The sequence below is a fragment of the Pichia kudriavzevii genome, chromosome 3 (assembly GCF_003054445.1).
Source record: "Pichia kudriavzevii chromosome 3, complete sequence".
Taxonomy (NCBI): Eukaryota; Fungi; Ascomycota; class Pichiomycetes; order Pichiales; family Pichiaceae; genus Pichia; species Pichia kudriavzevii.
In genome coordinates, this window is record NC_042508.1 from 286,851 (window position 1) to 306,080 (window position 19,230).

General features: G+C 42.7%; 11 protein-coding genes across 11 annotated transcripts; 5 read left to right on the forward strand and 6 right to left on the reverse strand.

Annotated features, from left to right (window-relative positions):
• Positions 1-175: 175 nt before the first annotated feature.
• C5L36_0C01340 (uncharacterized protein) lies at positions 176-826 on the forward strand (the record flags this gene model as incomplete). Its single annotated transcript, XM_029465803.1, has 1 exon — positions 176-826. One exon carries the CDS (start codon positions 176-178, stop codon positions 824-826), a length of 651 nt encoding a protein of 216 aa, XP_029321663.1.
• On the reverse strand, positions 823-3,324 carry C5L36_0C01350 (uncharacterized protein; the record flags this gene model as incomplete). Its single annotated transcript, XM_029465804.1, has 1 exon — positions 823-3,324. The coding sequence occupies one exon, from the start codon at positions 3,322-3,324 to the stop codon at positions 823-825; it is 2,502 nt and encodes an 833-aa protein (XP_029321664.1).
• A 398-nt stretch (positions 3,325-3,722) lies between these two features.
• Positions 3,723-4,259, forward strand: C5L36_0C01360 (uncharacterized protein; the record flags this gene model as incomplete). The annotated part of the gene is made up of 1 exon (XM_029465805.1): positions 3,723-4,259. The coding sequence occupies one exon, from the start codon at positions 3,723-3,725 to the stop codon at positions 4,257-4,259; it is 537 nt and encodes a 178-aa protein (XP_029321665.1).
• Positions 4,260-4,531: 272 nt separating this feature from the next.
• On the reverse strand, positions 4,532-5,713 carry C5L36_0C01370 (uncharacterized protein; the record flags this gene model as incomplete). Its single annotated transcript, XM_029465806.1, has 1 exon — positions 4,532-5,713. One exon carries the CDS (start codon positions 5,711-5,713, stop codon positions 4,532-4,534), a length of 1,182 nt encoding a protein of 393 aa, XP_029321666.1.
• Positions 5,714-6,056: 343 nt separating this feature from the next.
• On the forward strand, positions 6,057-6,716 carry C5L36_0C01380 (uncharacterized protein; the record flags this gene model as incomplete). The annotated part of the gene is made up of 1 exon (XM_029465807.1): positions 6,057-6,716. The coding sequence occupies one exon, from the start codon at positions 6,057-6,059 to the stop codon at positions 6,714-6,716; it is 660 nt and encodes a 219-aa protein (XP_029321667.1).
• A 1,513-nt stretch (positions 6,717-8,229) lies between these two features.
• C5L36_0C01390 (uncharacterized protein) lies at positions 8,230-10,242 on the reverse strand (the record flags this gene model as incomplete). Its single annotated transcript, XM_029465808.1, has 1 exon — positions 8,230-10,242. One exon carries the CDS (start codon positions 10,240-10,242, stop codon positions 8,230-8,232), a length of 2,013 nt encoding a protein of 670 aa, XP_029321668.1.
• Positions 10,243-10,594: 352 nt separating this feature from the next.
• Positions 10,595-11,173, forward strand: C5L36_0C01400 (uncharacterized protein; the record flags this gene model as incomplete). The annotated part of the gene is made up of 1 exon (XM_029465809.1): positions 10,595-11,173. One exon carries the CDS (start codon positions 10,595-10,597, stop codon positions 11,171-11,173), a length of 579 nt encoding a protein of 192 aa, XP_029321669.1.
• A 369-nt stretch (positions 11,174-11,542) lies between these two features.
• Positions 11,543-13,555, reverse strand: C5L36_0C01410 (uncharacterized protein; the record flags this gene model as incomplete). The annotated part of the gene is made up of 1 exon (XM_029465810.1): positions 11,543-13,555. The coding sequence occupies one exon, from the start codon at positions 13,553-13,555 to the stop codon at positions 11,543-11,545; it is 2,013 nt and encodes a 670-aa protein (XP_029321670.1).
• A 172-nt stretch (positions 13,556-13,727) lies between these two features.
• C5L36_0C01420 (uncharacterized protein) lies at positions 13,728-15,143 on the forward strand (the record flags this gene model as incomplete). The annotated part of the gene is made up of 1 exon (XM_029465811.1): positions 13,728-15,143. The coding sequence occupies one exon, from the start codon at positions 13,728-13,730 to the stop codon at positions 15,141-15,143; it is 1,416 nt and encodes a 471-aa protein (XP_029321671.1).
• Positions 15,144-16,220, reverse strand: C5L36_0C01430 (uncharacterized protein; the record flags this gene model as incomplete). The annotated part of the gene is made up of 1 exon (XM_029465812.1): positions 15,144-16,220. One exon carries the CDS (start codon positions 16,218-16,220, stop codon positions 15,144-15,146), a length of 1,077 nt encoding a protein of 358 aa, XP_029321672.1.
• A 283-nt stretch (positions 16,221-16,503) lies between these two features.
• Positions 16,504-19,188, reverse strand: C5L36_0C01440 (uncharacterized protein; the record flags this gene model as incomplete). The annotated part of the gene is made up of 1 exon (XM_029465813.1): positions 16,504-19,188. One exon carries the CDS (start codon positions 19,186-19,188, stop codon positions 16,504-16,506), a length of 2,685 nt encoding a protein of 894 aa, XP_029321673.1.
• Positions 19,189-19,230: the final 42 nt, after the last annotated feature.

Genomic DNA, 19,230 nt, shown 5'->3' on the forward strand with positions numbered 1-19,230 from the left:
TATATTGAGGGTAAATTTTAATTGTGTTGAAAAAAAATAAAAATAGTTATTAGGCTAAAAAAAAATAAACATCGACTGTGGAGAATACAAGTATTTAGAGCAACACGTAACAGATGCACCAGTATGTTTATTTCTGAGGCAGGGTAGTTTGTCACATCCAGTACCCCTTGAATAAATGGAGACGACCATAGTGTATCAGAAATCCACAGGGACGCCTCTAGCTGCATCTAGTGATGATAGCAAAGATGCAGAGCTAATTGTTTCTAAGAAGGAGCTCAAACAAGTTTTGCATCAATTGAGCGGGATTGGGAACATCAAGGCATTTAAGAAGATGATCCATTATCAGGTGGATGAAACTAGTGATCTAGCGGTTGTCACTATAACCAGTGAAGGGTTCCCAGCGCAGTTGTCGTTAAGCTATCTTAACGAAATCCACGATGAATTTGTGCATGTCTATGGAATGGAAATGGTCAACATTCTTAAACGCGGAGATATCCTAAAGCCTTACCAGTTTATGTCATTTGAGACCTTTATTACAAAGACAAAGAAGATCTATGCAGATACCAGGGCCAAGGATGGCTTATCCGACATCAACGGACAATTAAGAGACGTCAAAAAAATCATGAACCAAAATATCAATGATCTATTAAATAGGGGCGAAGAGCTGAACAACCTACAGGATTTGAGTACTAGTTTGAGGGAACAAAGCATTAAGTATCAAAAATACGCAAAGAAGATAAACTGGGATTTGATGGTCAAGAAATATGCACCTGTTTTGATTGTTGGAATCCTAATAATTTTAATTTTTTATAGATGGCTATTTTAAATAGTTGCTAATAAATTTTCGATTGTCTGCTTTATCGTGTAAAACAGAGGAGAGAGATTCGAGCTTATCTTTAGATCGCCGTCATCCTCCTTAGAGACTATGATTTCATCGTCTATAATCAATCTACCATCACCTAACAATTCTACACTGTGGTTCTTGCTTAGAATGTTACGTAGCTTTGTCAATTTGATGTCACCAATTTTGATTTTAGATTTCTCCTTGTTAGAGCCGTCACCACCGTCCTTGACTAGTTTGTAATCCCAATCTTTAATTTTTTCGACAATACCGTTTATTGAGGAGACATTATATTCATCATTCAATAGGTTCCAATTGAGTGATTTTGCTAGGTCATCATCGATTAAGATTTCGTAATTTGTAATCAAATCTCCCAAGTTCAACGATTTATTCAGTTTCGATTTTAGAACTTCTGTGTTTAAGTTTTTGTTGACCATGATATCTTTGTTCAATTCCTCAATGAGATTGTTGACATTCCCGTTCTTAAATTCTGGTAATATGATCAATTTACGGGGTTTCAGCTTTTCAATGGATATCTTGAGAGACCTCAAGTCGTGTTGTCCACTCATGTCGATAAATGTAAACCCACATGTTATCTTGAGTTTGCGCGTAGTATAGATACGCTGTACAGGATCCTTTAGTGGATCCAAAGAGTAAGATTCAGTGATTTTCCGTTTTTTCCTATTATTTCCAACATTGCGGTTACCCTCATAATCGCCTCCCTCACTACCAGCATCATCGTCACCATTACCATCACAAAGACGGCCATTTCCAAGACCGGCATTTTCATTGTTGGTACGATCAGCTATAATTGGGAATCGATCATTCTCGTATGTTTGGAAATCTGCATGTTTTATAACGACACCGTAATCATCAATTGATAATTTCAAATTGACGTTAGGAAAAACCCGTTGGCGTTCTTTGAAGAGCCTGAAGTCGAAGTCTCTTGGGATACTCAAAATCTGATCCATTCTTAAGATGGTTGATTCGTTGAATTGATACTTGGTCTGATTTTCCAAATTGGCTTGTTCGGCGGCCTCATCCTGAACTAGATCTTTTCTTCCAAGACGCCCATCACGATCACCATTGACAGTGCCATTGCCAGTCCCATTGACGATATCATCGTCGTCATCTTCATCATCCTCCTCGTCATCCTCATTTTCGTCTTGTTCTTCTTGTTTCTGTTGCTTAGCAAGTTCTTCAACCTCTTTGAGTCTCTGTATCTCCTTCTCCTTCGATTCCGCAACTAATTTCTCGTACTTGGATAAATCAGAGCCATGAAGGGGCACTTCAACAAACGATGAGATATCAACTTCCATGGAGATGTCGGTCAATTCTCCCTCCTTGGGGTTCAATTCTGTAGAATCAATGTTGTGTTTCCATGATTTGTACAGGTTGTTCATGTTTGAATTTGGGTTAGGCTTTTCAGTCATCAAGATGGTGAAGTTCTTTTTAAAGTTTTCGAATCTTGATACGAGTTGCCAAAAGTTTGAATCTCTATGATCGAGATAATCAACGAAAAATATTGCAGGTCGGCTATCCATGAGGTCCTCCACCTCCCTAAGGTTTATACATTTAATACGGTTATTTTCAAGTAGTTTTGATGACTGGGTTTCCCAGAACTTGATGATATTTGAGTTCATCCATTCTATAAAGTTTCCCAAAATTTTCAAGTTTTCTAACTTTGTATAGTTGACGAGATAGATTGGGGCGTTTACGTTAGACTTGGTGAGAATGGGTAGAATGACTTCAAAGAACCTAGCCGTTAATGTGATTGGTATTAGAATGTTGTTGTTGTTATGGATGATTCGATTTAAGTTTTGCAACATTAGGTTCAATCGGCTATTATGGGAGAATTTGGTAGAGGTTACTTCTGAATTTGTGATAAATGTAGTTGGTCTCAAGATCAGCTGGTTACTAAAGATGTTACAACCGTTTAGGTAGTTATCCTTGCTATGATTCCACATTGGTGCATAAATGATTTTTTCTTTCTTGTTGTTTTCCACCACCCAAATGGATCCACCCAAGGAGTAGCCCGAGTTCAACGAAGTAATGGACAAGTTGACCGATTTAATGGATATCCTGATTGTCTGGGAGTAGTTCAACGACTTGATTCTGTTGAAGATGGAGTTGATGAAGGAGAGTTCCAATTTGAAGGTGTTGTTGACGGGCCCCAAGAGTTTCAAGGTTGAGTAGAACTCCAAGACAGCCGTTTTGCCCATCTTCATGGTGGGCAAGGTACTGAATATCGGGACATTTTCCAGCAGGGGGAATCTATAGTAGAGGTAGGGTAGAGCACCAATGAAGTCCACAGTGGACTGGGATAGCAGGATGATGTCAATTTTGGAGACAAGGGGGGTGTAGCAGTCGAGGTCTGTTTCTATACCGGACCAACCAGGGTCTGCAAGGATGGTGACAGTGTCATCGATGGTGATGAGTTTTCCCTGGGAAGTTGGTGTTCCAACGGTTTGGAACTCAAGCATATTAGTGTGTGCTTTCTAATGAAGCGGGAGAAGGGGGGGGCGAGGACAGAAGAGAACAGAACAACAATAGTAATATCAGTACTTGTGATGTTGTTAGCAATAAAAGCAGTAGTAGTGGTAGTTGTTGTTGCTATTGTTGTTGTATCTGTAATAGTTCGTGTCAATGTGACTATAGATGTAGTTGATAATGTAATGGATTCAGTGTAGGGCTCTTGAATTACCCGGTTTCAACAGCTTCAACAGCGCGAGGAGAAGCGGAAATCAATTTCTGTGTTGAATGCCAATGATGGAATTAGAACGGAGGAGCACATCAACAAGTTGATTGGTAAGGGAGAGACTGATTTTTGGATAGTTTTAACAGGGAAACAGCGTACGAGCAACAGAGCGACGGAGCAATCATGTCTACATCCAACACCTATGACGGTATATCCAATTCGAATTTCACAGACAAGAAGAGGGGCACTGAGATTGTCTTTGAGAATGACAAGCTTCCTGCGGAGATTCCACACGTGAAGGAGATTGGAGCAACCACTGGGCCATTATTAAGTGCTTCGTATTTTATTGCCGACCGGTGCCAAGAGTTCAACGATGACTTTATGATGTGTCAGAAGGAGAACGGTACGAACGGTGCCGTGAATTGTCTCAAGGAGGGTCGGAAGGTGACTCGGTGTGCGTCTAGTGTGTTGAGGGATCTCAACACGCACTGTAAGGACGAGTTTGAGATGCATTTCAAGTGTCTCAACTACTCCAACATGGAGTTCAAGAACTGTAGAAAGGCAGAGAGCATGCTGAACGAGTGTGTCTTTAAGAGTCTTGGATTAAAAAAGACCATTCCAGGTGACGGTGGCCGGGAGGTTTGGAAGAACCAAATCTACAAGCCAATCCATCCTCATTTTCCTAGTGAGAAGGCGTTTGAGAGGCAACAAGAGCAATGAATTACTTGCAGTACTTAGAGCAGTTGCGGCAGTTACAGAAGTTGTAACAAACAAAGACTGCATCTTTTAGTGTTTTTTTCTCCCACTGGCTTAACATTATACTCATTTATTCATGTTTACGTATCTTCACATATTCACATATACACATATATACACACACACATATATATATATATACAATTATTTATTTATTGGTCTATACTGAACCCACGCGTTATCCATTCCTCATTGATATATCCATACTAAACAGGCATTCCAGTATTACAACCACATTACTCTTCGAGAAACGCCAGCAGTCTAGTCCCAACCACGTCCAAGAGATCCCTGCTCCACAGGACATCAAGATGCGAGTACTCATCCCGATGTATGTTCTCTAACAAGACCCCTTCTCTTTGCATGCGGTTCATAAAGAGACGGTTATTAACAATAGTGTCTTTTCCTCCAGTGACGGCGAAGATGGGCGGCATTTCCGCTGGGAAGGGGACACGTTCGTCAATGAAGGAGCAATTGCATTTAAACTCATCAAGCCACCATTTGATACATCTTACGCTTGTGTAAACGGGGGACGCTTGGAAATGGACCCTCTTGCACGATGCGTTCCATAAGCGGTCGTTCCAATGGAAGAGAGCATGGAAGACCATATAAGATGCCGTCGTATATCCGGGAAGGGACTTGGTCCATCTATGAAGAACCATAAGGATGGGCATAAATGCCGAGCGGCCAAAGAAGAAGGTAAATATCTTACCGTTACAATTTAAAGTGTGTAACAGTTTAAAGAAGATGGATTTTTCAAGGATTTCCCCCCCATATAAAGCAGGGGCAAGAAGAATCAATCTCTTAAAAGTGTCCTTGTCCAACCAGTTGTTATGCAGTAAATGGAGGATCTGTGCAGTTCCCTGGGAATGGCCCATAAGAGCCAAAGGAGAGTCAATATATTGAGCCATTGCAACAATATCGAGAGCCATATCAGTTACTGTAAAGTTCCAATAAAAACTAGACAATGAATTTTCTGTTAAATGATCATCTACTGAGCCTCCTCTATTATTACCGAGATAAACGGTATGGCCATTTTTCAATAGGAGATATGCCAGGGAGTCATAACCAGCAGATAAGAAGGCCATTGGAGATTGGAGGAGGCCAGGAATGCAAAGGACGGGTATTTTGTCATTGGGGTGATATGATGAAGACAATGAAGATTTAGATAATGGCCAATTGAGCCTGTGAAGGGTGACAGTGTAACCATCTGAAGTTGTCAGAGAGCACGTGACGAGCGAGATGTTGAGGATATCACAGAGACGTTTCAAGGAGACGCCATGGGGGGGTTTTTCCGCGTAAGGTAATGGCCGGGGTTCTATATGGGTGTTTCTAGAAGGTGAGAGGAAGAAATGTAAGACTGAATAAATAAAGATGGCAATTAAGAGAGTAATTCCCCATAGGGGGGCAATGGTGATCATTGTGTTGTGGTGTTGTAGTGTTGTGGTGTTGTAGTGTTATAGCGTATTGTGGTATTATAACGTATTGTGGTGTTAAAGTGTTGGCAATTCTCGCAAACGCGTACCTTCAGGGAAAACCAGTTGGGGCTCAATAGCGACCAAAATTTCAGTTTTTTCCTCCAGTTTGAAAACTTCGCGCCTTGCTTACGTAATATATATTCCAAATTTCTTCAATAAAGCGCGGGTGTTTTACGGGTGGTGCACGTGGGTTTGGAAACACCATGTTGTTGTATCTGCATTTATAGCAATCTATACAACCTGTAACACTCTATTATAGTGTCTCCATTGTGGTGGTAATACATACATGGTCAACACTTCAAGAACAAAGACACCACAACAACAGCAACAACAACAACAACAGGTTCAATCGAACACACTGCCCCCTCTGAGCCCACTCGTGTCCCCTCTTCTAGGGCCGTCCTTGTCGAGCTCGGCCAGCTCAGTGACAAATTCCCCCCTCTTGGGCACGCCGGCTCTCCATGCGCGGCCCTCCGTTTACGCAAACCCTCATCGACGCTCCGCCACGAGCTCGCCGCTCATTCTTGCGTCGTCCCGGCCGCTGGCGACGGGGATTCTTGTAGGCGGGACGGCATCCCCCATGGGTCCTGTGGGTCCTGCGGGCCCCACGGGCCCCACGGGCGTGCCGGCGAAGCGTCGAAAGAGCGACTCGCATCGGCTTGCCGAGCAGGGGAGGCGTGCGCGGTTGAACAGTGCGCTCCGGGAGCTCGAGAGTCTGTTGCCTGCGGGGGTGCCAGAGACGGTCGTTGGTGGTGTAGGTGATGGCAATAACAATAGTGCGGGTAATAACAATAGCAATTTCAACAATTGTAGTAATACCAGCATTAGCAACAACAACAGCAGCAACAATTCCAAGGCTGCTACGGTGGAACGGGCGTGTTTGTACATCAAGACATTACAACAGGAACTCGAGACACTACGCAATGGACAGCGATGCCGAGAGTGAGTACCAGTACCAATACGAGGACGAGGATGAGGACATCAGCATATATAACAACGACTACAACACTTACATTGAGACCATCGATACCCTCCAAGAGCTTGTGCTTCTAGTGGCTGTCCCCCTTGCAGGCAAGTTTCTCGGCCGCAGAACCGCCCATCTTATCTGGAGACATGTGGCTCCTTGTCTGAGTGTTTGTAGCAAATAGTTGTAGTGGTGTGTATGTATATGTATAAATTTGTTTTGTATATGTGTAAACGTTGATGTGTATAAATGTGCTATATACAATACATAGACGTTATATGTATACAATGTCGAGGTTGTCAACTAGATCTGCAAACACAGAGATGTAGTGGTCTCTCGTGAGCGCTAGCAACAACACGTTCCGTACAAGGACAACGCTGTTGAAACTCTCGTTATCGTCTTGATTGGAGTTATTGTTTCTGTTATTGTTATTGCTATTGTTATTGCTATTGACACTTTTCAAAACAGTCTCTGCACTGACATCCTTGCCCAGCGCCATGCTGCGTCCAATCGCAACCATCTGACAGACATCCACCCCCTTCACCGCAGTGGCACCTTCTAGCCGTCTCAACGCTGCATAGATCTCCTCACTCATGGTGTCGGCTCTTAGCACGCTCCCATAGCCAGATCAGGTGCTTGTCTATCAAGGCACTTATTTTGTGTCTGTACTTGTCTTGTTTCAGAAAATTCTCGACAAGGTGAAATACTTGCACCCTTTCCATTGACTTGTCCACTCTGTGGAATCCTTAAATTTTATGGTATGCATTTGGTATCTTACATGGCCTATGGAAAGGTATATACACTGTAAACAATCAAGGTGAGAGCAGGTGGCAGTACCGTTTCAAACGGTCTTGCAAGCCATGCAGGACACACCCGAACACAGACACAGAGATCGGTGGATCGCCCTGTAGCATGGTTTCGGTGGAATCTATTCACGGCAATGGTCTCTCGAGCATGGTGAAATCGCCTAGAGATGTTATACGGGGGGTTTTCTGCAAGAGCAGCTTGCTCAAACATAATGAACGGGCTTTCCCTCTGCCCTGAACGGGGGGTTGGAATCCCCTATAGTGCATGGTTTCTAATGGCGCAGCATATGTGAATCGACAGACGTATTCGTAATGCTAAACACGGTCCTGAGTGGTGCCTGCAACTACGATTGTAATAGCCAGATCTATAGTTGTAATAACCAGAAGTATAGTTGTGATAACTAGAGCTATAGTTGCAATAACTAGAGCTATAGTTGCAATAACTAGGGCTAATTTTATAGTTTCAGTAGTAGGAGCAGTTGCTGTTCTTGTTACAATATTCATGGCGACAAGGATTAGAACGCCAATAATAGGAGTAATTACATTTACAATAGCAGTTACAGTTGCAGTAGTAGCTCTTGTTATGGCGGTAATTATGGCAAGAGTAATATATGCAGTAATAGTTGTATTAATTGCTGTAATATCTGTAATAGTTACAGTAATAGCGGCTATAGCAGTAGTAGTAGCAATCAGCTCGGTCTTGCCTTTGGCCCCCAATTCTTGGTTGGATTCACCTGGTGTCTCCTGATTTTCATACTACGCAGCTTTCTCACTCTCTTGGTGACGGCATTCTCTGTGAAATCAATGTCTTGAACTTCTTGAATATCTTTATCGTCTTTAACGTCCCTAACATCTTCAGCTCCATTTAGAATACGGTACCCAGCAGTCCCTGTAGAGAGACGGCTGCTGTCTAGACCGCTACGCTGCGCAAGCGCCCGGCCAATCTGCCAAATAAACCGCCAGGGAGCATTCGTCTTGATACAACTAGGTGCAGCATGTGTTAATGACACATCGTAGCCACCATTCCCCAAGGCCGACACAACCTCCTCCATCGTTGGAACAGGAATCTTCAACACACTCGAGAGTGTGCTGACGTTGAAGTACAGAGGCGCCTCAATTTCTTGGTGGGCCATAGTAAGCATACCACGCATCCGTTCAATGGTCCCATACTCAACATCTCCTTCTTTGCCGCCACTGGTTTGCTCCAACTCTTGGAGCATCTCCTCCACAAACTCTTTGTTGTGCAGCTTTCCTCCCCACATTGGCCCACATATGTGGTTGCTGAACCCACAGTGGACACATTGGGCAGTGAATTCTTGCTCAACCTTCGCAAGCCCGTACTTTGTTCTGCTCTTCCCACCATTGTCGAGAGACTCCATCTTGCCCATACGCTGCATCACACTCGAATGACATCCACTACACTTGGCAACGAGGGTGTTGGCAGACATGAGCTCCTTCACCTTAACGGGTTTCCTCCATACCCTAACAAACACTCTCACGTAGAAGTCTATACTCAAAGACAAGAGAGGTTCAATGGCAATCCCGTATTTCCCCCCACTGCGGGCCACCAAGCCCAACACCAAACGGAGGGCACTCTCATGGGTGGCATCCCCCCATACATTGACTCCTCCATAGAGAGAATAGCATTTCTCCGGATACCCATTCCCAGCTAAAACTCCCAAATCTGTGCATGTAATAAGGAGCAGCCCGCCATTCTTGACTGCATTAAGAGCACTGTCGACAAAGGGAGCAACCGTCCCATAGGGGTCGAGATCAATAATATGGTACTCATCTCCATGGGTAGCCATGTGTGTAATGGCATTGCTGTGCTGCGCAACAACGTTCTTTGCGCCATTGTAATCAATGTTGAGTTGGATGGAACGCACGGCGTCCTTGGAGAGATCGTTTGCAACAACCTTCTCCAAGAGCGGTACCTCCTTGGAATACCGAATAGCTCTTAACCCACTGGCACTCAATGCCTCCAGGAGATGCATAAACGGCCTGTCATCTGTGGCCTTCTCCCCCTTGCGGCTCCTCTTCAACGTCCGCTCGGCGCTCAACCTCTTGCCAAAAGTCCGGATCGCTAGAGATGAAAGGTCTCTATTGTACTGTTGCACTGGATTGTAAAACACATGGTTCTTTGGAAAGAGAATCGTCGTGGTTCCTTCCTTGAGAAGGTCGTATTTGTCCATATCGATTTCTCCGCAGCCGTCGGCACCCTTGGTTGTATTTGGTGCTGCACTAGCTTCTGCTCGGGTAGTAGTAGTAATTGTAGTTTTAGTTGTAGTTTTAGTTGTAGTTGTATTTGATTCTGCAGTGGTTTCTGATGTACCTGTTGTTACACTTGCACCATTCTCAGGACTCTCTGCTGCAGTGGACATCTTTGCCGCTGCAGTTGCTAGTTTTCCCAAGTTGCTCATCCTACTCAGTCTACGCAACATTAAGAAGAAGTATAGAGGAAACGGGTGACAATGACAAGCATCTCCACCAAAACATGCAAAATGCAAAAAATTTCTGTTATGGTGAAAAAAAAAAAAAAATGTGCAAATTCGCAAACTATGAAAATTTTCAAACTGTTGAATATTCTCTCTACAAAATCTGTACAACTTCAACTTGATCAACTGGTTCAGTTTCATCAACTTGATCGATTTGGCCAACTTCGTACAAGTCGTCGATCCCTTCCACTCCGTCCTCCACCACATGTGCCTCGTGGTACTCCACCCGTCGCAGCCGCTCGTCCCACGCACTCCACTTCCGTAACGCAGACACCAACCCTACAACGTCCTCCACAGATGCCCTCTCTAGGGAAACCATCTTGCTCCCCGTCAACAACTCGATCCGCTGTCTCCTCAATCGTCCTGGCTCCACAACGGCTGCACTCGCTTCAGACACAGCCGCCCCATCCAGCACCTCCGCATAGACTACCCCGTCCCTGTTCAGCACTTTGTAGATACCCCCACTCTTTGTAAACACTCCCTTCACCGCAACTGCAAGCTCCATCGGCACGTCTACTGGCGGATCGAGATGTAGCTCCAGCCGGTTCATCATGCGTAGATGCACACACCGTTCACCACGGTACCCACCACCATCCTCTCTGTCCTCGTCAGCGTACCGCAACGTCACTCCAATCTCGTCCCGATAGTTGAACAAAACCTCTCCTGCTTCCTGCATCCGTGCTATAGCCTCCTCCAACGGCGCCCGCTCCTCACGGTCAATGTACGAGAGCTCACACACGTTCATATTGAACCTCGTCAACGTCTCCATCTGAAGGTTCCGCAACAGCAACTCGTCCAATCCCTTCAGCACAGGCAACGCGTCCCCGCCACCACTGGCACTCGCAACATGCACACCACAGACACGTTCTTCCCCATGGTCGCCCAAGTTGCCCTTCTCAATGTCAACGTCAATAAGAATATCGTGTCCAGATATCGATATGCGCTCCAACTCCGTGAAGGTCGTCAAAGAGTGTCTCTCCGCTACCCGAATAATCCCCTCTCGACATACCTTTCCCGGCCGTGTCGAGAGCACGTCAATGATCTCCGCCATTGCAGCAGTGTCCATTCCCAGCGTTGGCTTCATGGAGGGAGAACTCATCAACTACTGTCACTGTCAAACGAGAATCTAACTTCTTGATCCCCACTTGTAGAAACTTGCACTCGCTCGTCTTTTTTTTTTTGTCATCAACTAGCATCCACCTGTGGCCACTACAAAGTTGCTACCAACGGCCACCTTCTCGTAGATTTGGCTTGACTCGTTACTCTTCTAAAAGGCTATACATAAATTCCCCTCTCCAACGTAACACCTTCTTTCCCTTCTAGTGGCAGCTTCTCAATAAGTCATTCTATGGCCACTAGAGAGGAGAGAAAGAACAAGGAGACCGTCGTGGAAACTACTAGAGCGATTCATGGACACAACTAGAAGTAGTCGTGGAAACTACTAGAGCGATTCATGGACACAACTAGAAGTGGTCGTGGAAACTACTCGAGCTCGTCGTGGTCACAGTTAGAGCTCGTCGTGGACATCCTGCTCCTCCGTGTCTAGAGCAGCAGATGGCCCACCCTCTAGGATGACACGGTATTCTCCATGCAACTCCTCATATCTTTTAGAAACATCACTAAAAGTGGCATCTCCACTCTCGTAGTCCAACCAATCGAGAAGCTCGTCCAACTCGGCCAACTTCGCCTCGTTTTGCTCAACTCCCCGTAACTCGTAGATCAACGTCTCCAACTTGTTCTTCATGTCACTCAGTAGACGCTTCTCCTCGTCAGAGTGGTCCAGCAGACGTAGTTTCTCCTTTGCCGAAAACTTGGCAATCTCATTCATGCCTCGATGGTGACGGATGAGTACATGTCTCCTCTCCTTTCCTTCGCCCATGTCGCATATCAAGTACATGTTCAAATCAGCCCCGTATTCAAAAACATACCTTGTGGAATTACAGTCTATGCTCTCCGGAACTTCAAACATGTACTCCTTCTCGTACGCTACATTGAAATCGTGGAAAGTGGTGTTGGCCAAACCTGGTATCTCCAAGGTCCCTTCTTCCTCTTGGCCAGAAACTGTGATGCTCTCTGACACTTGGAGCTCCTCACTCCAATACTTCAGAGTACGTTCACTATTCACAGTAAACTGAAACCGTTGCTTCAATCCCATCAATTGTGCACCTCTCATAATCGTACCAAAGACAACACTTTCATCGGCATTGACATTCTTCGATATCGACTCCTCTCCAAATTTCTCAACCAATAGCTTCTGAATCCATGGGATCCGTGACGATCCTCCTGATAACACAATCGAACCCAATGTCAGATTCCCAGCTATACCGTCAACCAGCTCTCCCAATAGCCCCCTCTCCTTCTTCAGTAACTCTTCAAACTCCTCCCTCGTAACGACACAACGGAAATCATTATCGTCATACAACGATTCAATGTATACATCTGTTTCTGTGTTGGCACTTAAGATTAGCTTGGTCCGCTCCGCAATTTGCCATAATTTTTGCATCAACCTAGCATCTTTCCGTAACAACAATCCCTTGCCTTGCCTTTCATCAAACTTCTCGATGATTAAATCACGTATCTTGCTTGTAAATATTTCACCGTTGATAGACTTTGTGGATGCACGGCTAATGATATTTACCGCAGGTTTCCCGTCCTTGTTGTTAACACTGGTCAAAGTCAATTTCGTCTGTCCTGCACCACCGTCAAAGATCAAATGGTACTCGTCTGCACTATCGATCTCATTCTTACGATTCAAATAGTCAATTGCGATCGACATTCCATCTTCAACCAATGACACAACATTCAACCCTGCAATCTCGGCACCATCAATAATCCTCAGTCTACCTTCGGCACTGAGCTGATACGGAACAGATATAACAACATCGTCGACCTTGGTTATCATCCCAGAAGATGCACTTTCACTCCAGTGTTGCTCCGCACGTTTCTTAATCTCATTGAATACCATTCCCAAAACTTCCTCAATATGGAAAGTTTCCTCTTTACTTCCATCCCTGCTTTTCACCGTTACTCTGATGAGTCCATGATTATCCTTGTTAATGGCCACTCCGGGAAACTGCTCTTGGTACCTTTGAATCTCACCTTCTTCACCCTCAATTATTGTGTTCATATAGAGCATACAGGACTGTGGCGACTTGACACACGACGCCAACGCATGTGTCCCAAAATGCCTTTCAATTTTTCCGTCCTTATCAAAAGTAGCAGCTAACCCTGAAACTTCCTTTCTCTTGGATTCTGGAGTTAGCAGTACGTCCAGTGAAACACCAGGAGCAATTAGGACGGCCTTGGTATTTTGCGTACCAAAATCAATCCCTAACAGTGCACATTGCACGCAGTATGCAGTACACACAAGAAAAGAAACTATTTTGAAAAACTTCATGGTTACTTCTTGTGTAATCTCTTTTGTTCCTATATGTATATGTATGTATGTATGTGTGTGTGTAGGGATTCGTATAAAAAGAAGATTACCAGATGAGAAAAGACACGTAGATGGTAATTCCATGCCAAAAAAATATGTATATGATGCATGAAAATTGAAATTTTCGTGCTTGTCTTTTTTTTTTTAAGTTTTAACAAGATTCATATTGATAAATTAAGGAACTTGATATTACCACTTCATTTGCCTTATATGACAGCTAAGCCTCCAACTATCTCACATCCAAACATATAGTCACATGTACAACGAACGAAGAGCAGCCAACAGGAACAGAGCACTACCTTCGGCGCCAAAAGGACCACCTTCTTACCCCCGTTCAAGAGACAGACTACCTCACAGACTTCCTAAGAGATCCTACCCGCTTCGGAGGGATGATCACCCACGTGAACACCACTACAGTCGACATCAGCAGCAAACCAGGTACCAGGAAACACCAGTGCCTTCTTTTGAATCTTTGAAACCGAGAGATACCCGTTGGGATGTATGCATTGCTAAATTGCAGGGAATGTCTGCCAGATTTGCCAAGGCGTCCGGCGTGTTTCCTTCGCCTTCTATTTCTCGTGTCGATACCCTAACAGCCGAAGAGGTGAAGGAACTTATTGGCAAACAACAAAAATACGAACAAATGCGTAGAGAACGACAAGTGTCACAGAACATATCCGGTATAAGCAATTCAAAGGCGTCTAAAACAGTCCATTTGCAGGGGATCGATTTTGATATCATCAGTACTCAGACCGTTCATACATATCTGGAAAATTTCTTGGCTTCAACAGTGATACCAAACGTATCATATGAAGACCTGAAGATAACTACAAGGGTCGATGGACAATCGTTGATTGTAGAATGTATGTCGTCGTTAGTGGCAACAACCCTTCTCTCGTTCCAGGGGAAGCAAATCGAAGAATTTCAATGCACACTACAAGTCAACAGGCCTCCTGATTATATTGCTAGCTCAAAACCGTTGGTTAGAAAGGAACAAGATGCTCAGATTGTCGACGAAATCATCGAGACATCATCACTCATATGCGTTAATGGCATATCCAAAGAGTCCTTGGCTGACGATTTGAGGAAGGTCTTTGCAGAATTTGGAACACTATACTCAATTTCCATCCTGTTGGATAAATTGTCTTATGATTCAATAGGGGTTGCGTTTATAAATTATATGAGCTTAAACGAAAATATCACCTACAAGGATATTTTCAATAACGTGAAAGAAAAATATCAATGGAACTGCCACTGGGCTTGTAGAAACAGGGACCACCGTTATTTCCAGAGCTGTGACATAACGACAATGAACATCAAAGAATTGGTAGATTTTAGAACAAGGGAAATTTCCAAACATGAACATACATCCACTATACAGATACTAAATGTTCTGCCCGCTAACCAGTTGATAGGCGATGAAACGGATAAACAGTTCAATGTATTCAGGAACGAGGTTTCCCAGTTGAGAGGATTCAAAGATATCAAGGTTACCAAACCACCCAAGGATGTCAAATCCATCACACCCGAGGAGTTTGTACCCGAATATGGTAGGGTATATATCAAATTTGAGAAGCCAAAGGATGCCAGTAGCGCACTTACCCAGATATGTGGTAGATTTTTTAACAACCGTTTACTTTTGGGATCGTATCTGGATGATTCTCTATTCTAGCTAAATTTTATAATCGTCGATTTCTAATGTAACCGACTCATCGAATGTATGTCTTACAATCAAGTCATACAATGAATCTGGAATATTTCTGGCTATACTCAAGGATAATTTGATGATTTTAGAAGACTCCAACTGTGGGAAGTTCCGTAGTAATACCATTGGGTTCTTGGTATTCATCAATTCACCACGTATCAACAACAACTGGGCAACAATCAAGACCACATTCATATGAATTCCAAAACTAAATAGGAAATCCCATAGCTTCAATACCTCTTCAAGAGGCGGTGTACATGCACATAAAGTCAATACCGATGGTAAGGCATATATCTTTGCATTTGCCATAGATTGATCTAAATATTCATATAGTCTCCTATCCACAGTTTTCAATACCAAATCAACTAACCTAACTCCGTCCATTACACCTGCTAGTGTTGGTGTAATATACCTGGGCATCTCCACCATAAGCAGCCGATATAAAAGTGCGAATGCTTGCGGCTCACTCCTACATACATACGCCAAAGGTGCAACCAGTACATTCATTCCCTGAACGTATGGCGAAATGCTTATTTTCGATCCCACTTTGAAATCAACCTGTTCATCTTCAATGACGCACCAGGCAAAGACATTCAATATTCGTATCAATTCACCTTCTTCAATTTTGGACCAAAACTTCTTGTTATTCTGAAACGTTCGAAAAACATCGTTTTCAATCTTATCTCCAAAATGGACAAACTTGGTATCGACGACATTGCTAGAATTCACTTTCCCTCGAGATACAATGCCGCTATACCATTCACTTTCAATAGGTGCTCCGGAGAGTAGAATACTCCAAATGTATGACCTGTATGGGCACTCTACTGGGAGTCCTTCCACAAGGATGGTATGGCGCAGCTGGGATAGACTGCTTTTAAGCAGCTGCTGTGGTGATTCGATGAACTTCTCTAAAGCATCTTTCTTACGGCCTCTCTGTTTCGAATCGGAGATTGACGGTTTTGATGGTTTATTGCGTATACTCCCACTCGATTCTGTGGAAGAGCTCTTCCGATTTAATCTATGGTATGAAGTTGATCTTATCATATTTTGAATGCAATGTGTTATATAGGAGAGACTGGAAATTATTTCTGTTTTCCTTTTCCTATGGAAATGGAAACTAATAATCACAAAGGTACGACAAAAAAGTCTATTGTGAATATGTGCATCTTGTTTACAAATATATTTACAGTTTTCCCATTTAAGGAAATGCGAAAGTGAGGGAAAAAATAATCAAGTCGATGCATAGAACATCATATAAAGTAAAATCACAATCTAATAGATCTATATATATATATAGAACAATAATATAAGGTAAATCAATAGTACACTACTTTCTCTCCTCCTCCATCTCGGCAGCTTGCATGTCTAGAATAATCCTATAAAAACTAAAAGGTTGGTAGGCGTAACCTTCACCTTCAAAGAATTTAGACATTGCCTCAACCCAATGTAATCTTAGAGAATGCAACATTGCAGAGGTGCCTTCCATAACAACTAAAATACAAACTGTGAGGACGAACCACATTCCAAACAGGAAGAATACTATAATCGATCCAACCCATCCGGTCTCACTGTATGGTTTAAAAGAATTTTGAATAGTCATTTCCCAGAGAACTGCAGAAAGCTGATTATGTGCCAAAGATAACGCCCACAAACGTAAATAAGAAGCTGTGTGTGAGACGCAATTCAAGCAGAATTCAATAGTATGGATCACTTGATGAACCATGGCATCACCAAAACTAAATGGTTCTTCCTCTTCACCATTTTCGTCTTCTAGAAGTCCCACGTCAGCGTCAATTGATAACCTTTCCTGAATGGTATTGCTGCCACGGTCAAATAAATCTTCTGCTTCCTCGGTATATGGAACAGATTCTACGGATATCCTTGAATTTGTATTATCTGGGCCATTAACATCCGCATACCCTAATTGAATCTTATTAGAATTCATTTTTTTTAGTGTTAATGGCTTGTAAAGCAACAACCAAGGAACACAAACAAGAGCAATCAAAACTAGGAAAACTTGTAATGGACCTTGGCCTGGATATAACTTGTCCTCTATGGTACCTGGGGATAAGAACATATTGATTAGCATGTTTAGTAAACTTGGGGCCGGTTTCCCAATGGCAATCCAATCAACACACCACTTATAAACTATTGTAATTGTTAAGTAGCCAAAGATGGATTGCATAAAAAGTAAGCCAGGTATGAAATTGCCAATGATGTCAACCCTTGAATTGAAAAATCTGTAATTCACAAGGGCAAAATAAAACGAATAAGACATATGAATAAACCCCATCAAAATCGAAAGCTTCATTTTGTATGAATTTGTAAACAGCAAGTTATTCTCAGTCCCGTGCCAAGCCGGGTCCAAACCAAGTGGATAAACACCACGTTGGGTTCCAACTATAGACGTACCCTCTTTGAATCCATTTGGCCATTTCCAACCCGATTTGAAAAGCGACATCGATTTAGAAAAGAGATCGTTGTAAATAATACCTGTGTACATAGAGAATACCCCCATTAAAAGTAGAATATAACGTCCAGTATATGCCATGTCAAATATCTCATCCCTGTTTTTTATTTTGGAGATCCTATTTTCGCAGAGTACTAAGGTCAAGGCGGCAATGAAAAGGATCAAACCATGTCCCAAATCACCAAACATGATAGCAAACATGAAGGGGAAAGTTACAATTGTCGCTAAACCAGGATTAACCTCTTGATATGTTGCAATACCATATGCATCGATAATCGATTGAAAAGCACCAGTGAATTTATTGGTCTTGTGATACGTCGGAGGGGTCTTATTGGTGATCATTAAGTTAACAATAGTACTTAATCCAGCATCAAATTTATTGGTGACGTCTCTCAATGCCATGTTGATATACGTTAAGTCATCATTTGGAATCCAACCCTCTCCAATAACACATCTTCTGGTTGAGTCATAGTTAAACAAATTCAATACTTCATATATTGAAACCTCTCTTTTAATTATAATTTTCCATTTCTCAATATCCAATGCTACTTGCTTCAATTCAATCAACAGCCTTTCGTTTGTGTAAAGCAAAACTTCGTTTATGTCTTTTATTTTATTATTCACCGTTCTTAATTCTTGCTTGTAAACTTCATAGTCACTGTCAACATTGTACAGTTTTCCGTCTAAAGACTCAACTATTCTCTTACATCTGCTAATCAACGATTCACCATGTGTGAAAATAAGGAAAACAGACTTAAATGAAGGCTCCCCCGTCTTTATGTCAATAATAGGCTCCGGTAATGGCACATGATTTGTATAGACATTACCCCTAAGTGTTCTCCAGCAAATCTTCTCTAAAATTAAGAATTTCTCTGTATCAATAATACCACTAATGAAATTCATGGTTGATCCGAAAACATTAAGTTCGTTCCGACCTGTAGAGATAGAATTACCTCCATGATTGGTATTCCCTAAGCCTGATTCAAGTAAAACACCATCTCCTTCATCATCAGATATAATAAAACTATCACTACTTTCAGTGGATAACCTCACTTGATTGAAAAGTGAGTCTGAATCATCCAGATCAAGTGAAAGCCTAGATTCAAAAAACTGTCTTGTGTTCTGTAACACTAATCTATGTTGAGTCAAATCAGCTTTTCTTTGTGACATTTCATCTTTCTGAAAGGATAGTTCTCTCACCTTGGATTCAACCGACGCTATTTCATGTAATAATTCCTCCAAAGCGCTTGCAGACAAATGCGAAGGTGAATCATAGAATTGTCGGTAGTCTGTAGATGGAGGCATAATTAATTCATCATGGTCATTCACACGTATCTTGATTTCCTGTTTTTGAATTAAACCTGTCAAATATTTCAATTGACGTTCAACTTGATCATAACTTCTGATTTCCTTGACAAATGCACGTTGAAAAGAGCTGACATTCTGGTTCATATCTCTAAATTGCACATTTCCCATATCCCCCAAAACTGCCACGCATTCTCTGGCAACTTCAGAAGGAATATAGAACTGAACCAAGGACATGTCCGCCGAGCCTGCGCCATTGGATTGATGAGATGAGTTTGT